The following is a 10,516-nucleotide window of genomic DNA, read 5'->3' as shown; positions in this document are numbered from 1 at the left end:
GGATAAGAGAATGGATGAATAAATGATTTATACTTAACAAAAAGTTATATATTGTAAATATATATGGCCCAATGTTGATGACCCCTCATTCTTTCACGTGTTTTTTTAGTGCACTCTCTGAACACCAAGATTGCTCACTTGTTCTTGGGGGTGATTTCAGCTTTTGACTAAATGAAGACATTGACAGGTTAAGTACAGCACGAACTCAGCACAACTGGCAATCGACACATATAGATAAACCACCTTTTGCTGCAATTACAGCTGCCAGTCTTTTAGGGTATGTCTCTACCAGCTTTGCACATCTAGAGACTGAAATACTTGCCCATTCTTCTTTGCAAAACAGCTCCACAACTGCCCTGTGACCAGTGTTGGTCAAGTTACTTGAAAAAAGTAATCAGTAACTAATTACTGATTACTCCCCCCAAAAAGTAATCCCGTTACTTTACTGATTACTTATTTTCAAAAGTAATTAATTACTTAGTTACTTAGTTACTTAGTTACTTTTTAAAAACACGATTTACAACCTGAAGAGGTGATAAAGTGATAGATCTTTCAGCCCAATTCTACTTTTTCTACATAATCCATCATACAAAATGTAATCAAATGGAAAAGTCTCTTTTTTTAACTTGTTTTATTAGTTTTAATCTTTTAACTTTATGCATCAAGCAAAACATTTAATTATATGCAACATTCTCTGACTTGAATAAATTAGTTTAACATTTAAACCTATTTTCTACACATTCCAGCACATAAAATAAAATATTTTTTGTGTTTTCACTCACTCTTTCAAACAGATGCAAGTAAAACACAGCAGAAAATAAATAAAGTCAAAGACTCAGCGGTCCTTTTGCTCTATTTTCACCTGTAAAGCAGGAGCAGGGTAGGCGGAGGGTTACCCTGGTGTAGGTGTGCTGCGGTCAGTTGAAGAATCCGCGCGAGTGTCTCTGTGAGTTTCCCATCACGTCGTAGCTACTCGGTGCTTGCTCGGAAGTTTAGGGGTTTTTTTCGCTGTAAAAAGAAGTTTTCTTCCCACGCACGATGGACGCTAATGTTTTTGTCACTTTTTATGGAATCAAACTCAAAGTAAGGTCAGTACTTCCACACTTTAAACGCTGCACGCTCATACTCTCTCCCGCACTCGATATATTATCCATTGTTGATCTGCACACAGCTGCTGTCACCAACGTCGCACTTGCTTACGTCACTGTCATGAGACATTCTCGCAAAAAAAATCACGGTTTTAGTAACGCAGTAACGCAGCGTTCCTACGGGAAAGTAACGGTAATCTAATTACCGATTTTGCAATAGTAATCCCTTACTTTACTCGTTACTTGAAAAAAGTAATCAGATTACAGTAACGCGTTACAAGTAACGCGTTACTGCCCATCTCTGCCTGTGACAGCCTCAGAGGTTGTCTAAGAGAATATTAGGAGCAACAACACCATGAAGTCCAAAGAACACACCAGACAGGTCAGGGATAAAGTTATTGAGAAATGTAAAGCAGGCTTAGGCTACAAAAAGATTTCCCAAGCCTTGAACATCCCACGGAGCACTGTTCAAGCAATCGTTCAGAAATGGAAGGAGTATGGCACAACTGTAAACCTACCAAGACAAGGCCGTCCACCTAAACTCACAGGCCGAACAAGGAGAGCGCTGATCAGAAATGCAGCCAAGAGGCCCATGGTGACTCTGGACGAGCTGCAGAGATCTACAGCTCAGGTGGGGGAATCTTTCCATAGGACAACTATTAGTCGTGCACTGCACAAAGTTGGCCTTTATGGAAGAGTGGCAAGAACAAAGCCATTGTTAACAGAAAACCATAAGAAGTCCCGTTTGCAGTTTGCCACAAGCCATGTGGGGGACACAGCAAACATGTGGAAGAAGGTGCTCTGGTCAGATGAGACCAAAATGGAACTTTTTGCCCAAAATACAAAACGCTATGTGTGCCAGAAAACTAACACTGCACTCTGAACACACCATCCCCACTGTCAAATATGGTGGTGGCAGCATCATGCTCTGGGGGTGCTTCTCTTCAGCAGGGACAGGGAGGCTGGTCAGAGTTGATGGGAAGATGGATGGAGCCAAATACAGGGCAATCTTGGAAGAAAACCTGTCTGCAAAAGACTTGAGACTGGGGCAGAGGTTCACCTTCCAGCAGGACAACGACCCTAAACATAAAGCCAGGGCAACAATGGAATGGTTTAAAACAAAACATATCCATGTGTTAGAATGGCCCAGTCAAAGTCCAGATCTAAATCCAATCGAGAACCTGTGGCAAGATCTGAAAACTGCTGTTCACAAACGCTGTCCATCTAATCTGACTGAGCTGGAGCTGTTTTGCAAAGAAGAATGGGCAAGGATTTCAGTCTGTAGATGTGCAAAGCTGGTAGAGACATACCAGCTCTACCAGCTGGTAGAGACTGGCAGCTGTAATTGTAGCAAAAGGTGGTTCTACAAAGTATTGACTCAGGGGGCTGAATAATTACACACACCCCACTTTTCAGTTATTTATTTGTAAAAAATGTTTGGAATCATGTATGATTTTTGTTCCACTTCTCACGTGTACACCACTTTGTGTTGGTCTTTCACGTGGAATTCCAATAAAACTGATTCATGTTTGTGGCTGTAATGTGACAAAATGTGGAAAAGTTTAAGGGGGCCGAATACTTTTGCAAGCCACTGTATTTCATGTCTGTGTGTTCCACATCCTTTTGTCAAACTCATGTTGTCATGTTTACGTCTCATTATGTTCCCTGTTTTATTTTGACAGTCTGGTGTTCCATGTTCAGTGTGATTAGTTTTGCTTCTCTTGTGGCGTCATGTTCCTTCGTGTCAGCTGTGTTCTCCATGTGTTTCCACTTCCCTCATCACCCTTCTGTGTATTTCAGTCCTCTGTCTCCCTTTGTTCATTGTTGGGTTGTCTGTTTATCTCGCCTCATGTTTAAGGATTTTCATGGCTCCTCAAGTCTCGGTTTTCCGTACTCCTGTTTAGGTTCATGTTTATGTTTATGTCATAGTTTTCATGTCTTGTTCTAGCTGTTCCCACTTTAGGTTATCATTTAGTCTTTGCCTGTGTTTGCCTTTGTTTTGTTTTGTTTTTCTCTATCAGCCTAAATAAACTGATTGCTTTTTGTTATACCTCAGTTTTTCCTCCCGTGCATTCTGTCTCTGGGTCCATACCACAACACACCGGCTTCTCAGCCGTGACTGTTTGCAATTTTTATTGAACCACTAGCAGCAACAGCAATTAGACAGCCATAGTGATTAAGGGCATAAAATGCAAGAATGTAGAACATAAAATCAGTGTTTATGCTGATGATGTGTTGCTTTTTCTCCAGCATTCACAAACCACTCTCTCTGAGATAATTACATTAATAAACTCTTTCTCAAGCATTTCAGATTATTTGATAAACAGTTCTTGCGATTAATTGCTCCTTTCATAATCCTTCTTCACCCCACAGCAATCTGGAAATATTAAATATTTAGCTTTAATGTTTCTACTAGGTTTGCAGATTTAACTAAATTAAACTACATCCCACTTTTAAAGAAAGTAGAAGATGATCTAGATGGAAGTCTCTATCCATATCACTCATGGGAATGGTTGCTTCAAAAAAAAAAAAATTATGGTCTTGCCAAGATTCAATTATTTATTCTCAATGATCCAGAGGCCACATCAGAATTTCCTTCAGTTCACTTACCAGCCCCACTTCAGAGCTGAGGATGCCATTATCTACCTGCTCATTTGTGTCTATGCCCATCTGGGCCAGCCGGCGAGCACGGTGACGGTCATTTCGACTTTTCCAGTGTATTCAGTATCACTAGGCTGACCTTCCTGGGTGATAAGCTGATAGCAACACAGGTGGATGCCTCTTCTGTGTCCTGGATTGTTGATTACCCAACAGGAAGATCCCAATATGTGCGTCTTCAACATTGTGTGTCTGATAAGGTGATCAACAACACAGGGGTACCACAAGAGAGCGTCCTCTCCCCCTTCCTCTTCAACACAGACTTCAGCCACTGCACAGAGACATGCCATCTTCAGATGTGTTCTGATGACTCTGCGGTGGTTGGATGCGTCAGTGAGGGTGATGAGACAGCGAACCAGTCTAACAAAGACCAAAGAATTGATATTGGCCTTTAAAAGGACCAGGAAACCTGTGACCCTGTATTTCAACTGAGGGGGTTGATGTGGACATTGTGGAGGGCTATAAATACCTTGAGTACACATTGATAACAAACTGCACTGGATTAAAAACACCACTGCACTCTACAGTCATCTCTATTCTCTGAATCAGTTGAAGTCTTTTAACATCTGTTGGACAATGCTCAGGATTTTCTATGAGTCTTGCATGTTGGGACAGCAGTTTGAGGGCTGCAATCAACAGACTCAATAAACTGATCTACAAGGCCAATGTTGTGGGGGTGGAGCTGGACTCCCTTACAGTGGTTTTGGAGAGGCGGATGTTGTTCAAGATAAGGACAATGCTGGACAATACCTCCCACCTACTCCATGACGTGCTGGCCAGTCACAGGAGCATGTTCAGTATTCTATTTAATGTCTGTAATAGTCTGGATATTTATAATCGAGCTATTTGTATACATGTATTCTGATTCCTATTATGGTGAGGGGCTGTTTTTCTGATCAGTCTCCTGTCAGTCCAGAGAAGTTACTGACGGACTTCACGGCCACTCAGCTTAAGAACCCTGCAGACACTGTCAACCAAATAACTTTTCACCACATCCACTATCTTGATGCTGCTAAAAAAGGATGATAACAAACCAATACCTATAATTGCTCATTTTGAATATTACAAGAACAAGAACTAGTGAAAAACAAAACAAGGAACTAAAAGGAACACACTAAGGTATAAATGATAAATTCCCACCCGAAATTCTGTCCCTCATAGGAAAGAAGTCATCTACGTTGAAAAACTCTGTACTGATAAGTTTCCTGGGACAAAGAAATAACTCCTTGGCTGTAATAATGAAAAAATGAAACATGTAATTAAAAATGCTATAGGTACCATGCTACATTTTATACAATGAGAACAGCACACTCACCTCAGCACCTCATTTCTTACTGTCAAGCTGCTATAAATAAATAAATAACACTAGCTTAATGTTAGTGTTACCACAATGGGAGCAAGTCAATGTGAAGAATCAACTTTGATAATGCTCTCATGACTTATGAGTTAAGTTCAAATTCAAAAGCTCACCTGTCCTTCATTTGGTAATTAATTAAAATAATTAAGCTTGTGTAGCTCTGAACAAGCTGAACATAAGTGTGAAAAATTGGCATAAACCACACGGAGAGGAGAAGGACGTTTTTCCCTTGGACTCTGGAGACAAGGGAATCTGCCAGTGTCGTGAAAAAACAAGCAGTGCCCACCCGTGCAGGAACTGGTCGACCTGGGCATCAAACTGTGACCTCATGCACCTTACAGTAGTCAACACAGAATTGTATAGACCTGAAATCTTCACTACAAGAACTATGGGGCTTGTTGTGTTCAATTTCTTCAAAGGAAGTAGAGGAGAAATATCCTCTGTTTAAAAAGATTTAATTTGCTTCAGCAGTTGGAATTACAAGTTTACAGTGCTGGACCTCTCTGTGAACACAGTCATCTGTCTTCACTGAAAAGACGACCCTGAATTTGCCCGTACAGTTTTATACCCCAACAAAATCATTATTATGATAATTATCTTCTTCTGGAACCAACGTGGCGCTCCTGATGTCTCCCTTCGAGTCCCCTGCTCCGCTCACGTCTGACCTCGTATCTGCTCCTTTTCCTGGAATGACAGAGACAAATACACCTCCCTGTCCAGCCTTGATTATTTAATATTAACCTACTTCTGATTCCATTTATCTAGTTCGGGACATTCTGTTCAGACTCCCTTTGCCCAGAAAATGTCCTTCTAACCATTATCTGGTGTGATGTGTAAGCATGCAGCAAAAAAGACCCTCTGCACTTCTACGTCAGTTCTCAATATTTCAGTCCAGTCAATACCACTGAACGACATTTTTGACCGTCTAAACACAGAGTGCCAACTCGTTTATGAGCACATTGCATTGTGTATATAAAATCATAAAAAACTGCATCATTTAATCATTTTAAATCCTAACAGGCTACACCACGCACTGTGCAACTCTTTTATTACCCACATCTTTAGCAGTTCCACCAGTTCATTCGAAACAACAGGTAACTGACAGGACTGTGAATGCAACAACCATAGCAAGGTGCATTTCAAAATGGTGCTCTTTGAGCGAGGTATTACCAGGCAGGAGGGAGAACTCATCTGCAAAACGATGTTGCAATACAGCAGCATCTACTCTCTGGGCTTGTGTGAAATGGTCATCACAACAGAGGAAGATGGGAATGGTGGAATTTAGGAACTCCAGCCCCAACTCATCTCTTTCCTTCACCAGGCTCACGAGAAAAACTGTTTCAGCCTTTCTCCATGCTTTAAGGAGAGTAGGACCATTTCATAGTCAACATCTCCCACTTGCCGTGTGACCATGAAAGGTCCTTGCCACTTGGCAAGTAGAAGAATGGATAATACAAGCACTTTGTCTCTTGGTGAAAATTATCTGAGCCTTATCCCTCTGCTGTACAGGCACTGCTGAAGTTCTTGGGCCTGTAGTAAATTTTATCGTGATAACCTCCACAACGTGTGTAGCTTTGCTCTCGGGTCCAGAATGTACTGAATTTCTTTTTTAGCTGGGCTTGGACCTTCCTCCCAGTTTTCTTTAATCAGGTCCAACACACCTCTGCAGCTTCCTGCTGAACAGTAACTCAAAGCTAGTCAGCTATTATCTCTTCATGGGATGCCCACTTGAATCAGTGCCAGCTCCACACTCATGGCAGAAATGGTGCACAGTAGCACTGCTTCAGACCGAGTCAAGACCAAGACAAAGTCAAGACGAGACCAAGATTGAGACCGAGACAAAAAAGTCTTTAAACTGCAGCCAGATGCTGCTTCGGGTGTCAGGCATATTTATGTGTTTTTGCACTCGCACAGCCCTCCTCAGCCCTGTCTACTGTCTCACTCACTTACTGAGAGGACAGACACACGCTCCACTTGACTGTCGCGTCTCTCACGCTCTCTGTTTTTCACATAATGATATTATCCTATATCCTCGCATGTGATTGGCCACAATATGGAGGAACTGGCGCATAGTTGAGCCACTGTGTGAGAGCTGAGCAGCGAAAGGAAATTAAGTGAGGAGCCGGCTCTCGCTCAATGGGAGTCGACTCTTCTGACTCACTACAAAGCACTCTCAAAGCACGGCTCTTAGAGCGCATGACACATTATCGAACGTTACGTTGTGTGTCACGGATACTGTTGACTCCAAATCTCCCGACCACTATGTCGATCTGAGATAGCAAGACCGAGACAGCGAGACCAAGACAAGACCAAGACCACGTAAAAGTGGTCTTGGTCATGGTCATTAACAATATTGGTCTCGAGACATCCAACTCTAAAAGTGATATCCCGCTGCACTCTGGTGAAATGGCCCAATGAGGCCCATGGCAATGTGCTTAAATGGGACCTCGATTAAAAATAGTGGGAACAAAGGCACTTTTGAAATACCTGGCTGGTTCACCAGCTGACGCTCCAGGCAGGACCACACCACTGATGCAGATCCTCTGGTCAATTATTGGCTGGGCGTAACTGGGCCATTATTCACTCCTGAGTTTTGTCATATCCTGTATGCCGTGCCACAGGGTTATTTGGCACCAACAACTGTTGTGTTCTTTTATTGTGTGAGTGTCAAGACTTACTTGCTACAGGTTGTCTCTAACCATTACAAAATGAGTGTCGGTCAGAGCTACGTCATTGCACACTATTTGACCTTCAATTTTCAAGTCAAAGGCTGAGCATAGAGAGTCGTCATGAGACTAAGAAATCTCCTGTGGCGTCAGTAATTCTCAGGAAGGCCCCAGTGTCACCACTTAACACTGTGCAGACACTACATAGGTAAAACTCTGAATTTAGATTTTTTAACATACATCAAAGAGGTGTAGGCATGTTTGTTACAAACTAATTGTAGCTAAAATGTAAGTGATAAACAGTGTAATTGACTGTTAGAAGGAAATAAATTCAAATTATTCAGTGAGTCTAGTGCCATTTATTTTATTTCACTCCATTCTCTGAAAACACATAATAGTATATTCTGGTGATAATATAGAGTTGTTTTATACAAAAGTACCAATTCTGTAGATCCACCTATAGTCAGCACACAACTACTGGCTTTAAGAGGATATAAAATTTTGTTTACACAAGAGGAGAAAGATCTGATATTGAGGGTCAGTCAGTCAGATGGTACCAGAACAAATCTACCAACCTACCAGTGTGCTAGGAGCTACAATATTGTAACATTTAGGAGCTACAATACATTTATGGCAGTTGGAGTCCAGAGAAGAGTTGAAACACAACAATTATAACAGAGAAGCAAAAGCCTTAGGGATTGGCCAGTTCATCTGATGTGACAGAAGGAGGCAGGCTGTCCAAGGCTCCCATCTCTGTAATGTTGCACAAACAGAACAGACAGAACATCAATACTGAGACATAATAGGCAGAAAGTTGTTTTTCATTTTATCATACCTCTGTTTGTTTGCGCTCAGCAGACACTCTATTAGATTCACCTTGCTAACTGCCTTAATTCTTTGTGGCATTGAATCATCAAGGTATTATCTTGAGATTTTGGACATGACAAGAAAATTTTGACATGATTTTATCACATGAAGGATCTGGTGACTGTTCAGTGAACTCATTGTCATGTTCAAGAAATCAGTTTGAGGTGAGTTTGTGAGATGGCACGCTATCCTGTTAGAGGATCAGTACACTGTTGGTAACATAGGGATGGACATGGTCATTAACAATATGATCAGTTGGTACCATTCTGCCAAGACATACAGCTTGAACCTTCAGCACAAGCCTGGATGGATTCACATTTTCATGTTGTAGATGCAGAATTCAACAGGCCAACTTGTGCATCACTGAGTTCCTGCAATGTAACTGGCTGATTAGAAATACTGCACTAGCAGTCAGTTGAACAGTCTCTGACATGGTAATAATACTATCAGTATACATGGCTATACAGGATCCCTGCCAGGTTTGATCTGATGATAAACTTGTATGTTTTATTGTATGATTAGATTAAACAATTTTCAATATTATCACACCTCTAGATGTCATAAAGTCAAATATGCAACATTACATTTTCACATTTAGTTTTGTGCATGGGGTAATTTGTGTGCTAATTCAATAGAAAATGAAGATTCTATCACTGAAAGAATATTTCCATGTTTAACAAATGGACCGATATACAGACCTGAAAAAGTTCGCTAATCAAACTTTGGTGTGCTTTTAAGAGTTTGTCGTTGCAGTGACTTCTGTATGCAGACCTGTATTATTTTGTTCATGAACTCCCCTCGCTTTCAAATAAGTGAGAAGCATTACCTTTAAGTTTGAGGTATGACAAGAAGTCAATGACAGTGTGGATAATTTCTTCATCTGCTATTCTCAGGGCGCCTGTGGAGGTACATCAAGAATGACAGGTTGAAATGGCAGGAGCTCTGATATACACAGATCATACAGAGAAATGAAATTCTCTCAGATACTAAGGTTTACGATACAAGTAGGAGTATTAGATTTAAACAAAGCATCAGTTGTGAACTCATGAACAAAGGTTAATGGGAATGAAACATGAAGGCTACTGAATTCCATACAAAGTAGATGTGTCTAAGCTTTCTTTAAAAAAAACAAAACGTAAAAATGTAAAACATTTCACCTTCCAATGATCCTAGTTTGACTAGCCCTCACACTCTGTGATTATTGCTTTCAGCCTTAGTCCATCGCAGTGGAAATGTTTCGCTGCTGAAAACCAGTGAAGATTTCTACAACAGTAATTTAAAGGCTTGATGAATGGAAAATCTTTATGACACTTTATGACGCGGTGAAAGGAAAGAGATCGCTTTAATTTTGGTATGCTTTAAAAGATGTCTTCTTTTTTTTTAGATTAAACGGTACAAGCACTGCTTGTCTTGTTTTTGCTGTTATTTGTTTTTGTTAGATTTCTTTATTCAGTGTTTTAGATAAATGATCATAAAACACATAAAACATTTCCAGAGTTTCCAAAATATAAACTAGCATTTTTTTTGTAAAAGACACAAAATATTAAATAATACATCAATAAATAATCTGGGGTATTATTTTGTTTAGGAACTTGAGGCTTTATTGCACTGTTTCCCTTTAAAATATATGTGGCTCCTCTTCTTTTGGGCTATTTAAAGGACTTAAATGACTACAAGTTCCTATTTTCTTCAAGGCATTTTAGGTCTCCCCCTCTACCATCTCCTTCCTCAGTGTTCCTTATACATTAAAGGTAGCTAATCAACATGACAGCTATACATAAAACAGTAATAAAAGCAAAACATTCAGTATATCAAATTAAATTAACCAAGAAGATACATCATAAAATACCTTTTGATTATTGTTAAATAACACTCGAAAT

The 10,516-nt window shown here is 40.4% G+C and overlaps 1 protein-coding gene across 3 annotated transcripts in view; it reads right to left on the bottom strand.

The window, feature by feature from the left end:
• Positions 1 to 8,151: 8,151 nt before the first annotated feature.
• gal (galanin/GMAP prepropeptide) overlaps positions 8,152 to 10,516 on the bottom strand; it is a 14,861-nt gene continuing 12,496 nt past the window's right edge. For all 3 annotated transcript variants that reach the window (XM_082538614.1, XM_082538616.1, XM_082538615.1), the window contains 2 exons: positions 9,463 to 9,534; positions 8,152 to 8,522 (listed from right to left, as the gene is read on the bottom strand). In XM_082538614.1, the coding sequence (XP_082394740.1) occupies positions 8,461 to 8,522; positions 9,463 to 9,534 (134 nt within the window). In that variant the 3' untranslated portion in view covers positions 8,152 to 8,460. The remainder of the gene's footprint in view (positions 8,523 to 9,462; positions 9,535 to 10,516) is intronic.

Source organism: Aulonocara stuartgranti, assembly GCF_965226115.1.
Source record: "Aulonocara stuartgranti genome assembly, chromosome: 7".
Lineage (NCBI taxonomy): Eukaryota > Metazoa > Chordata > Actinopteri > Cichliformes > Cichlidae > Aulonocara > Aulonocara stuartgranti.
This window is presented reverse-complemented; position numbering and strand designations above follow the sequence as displayed.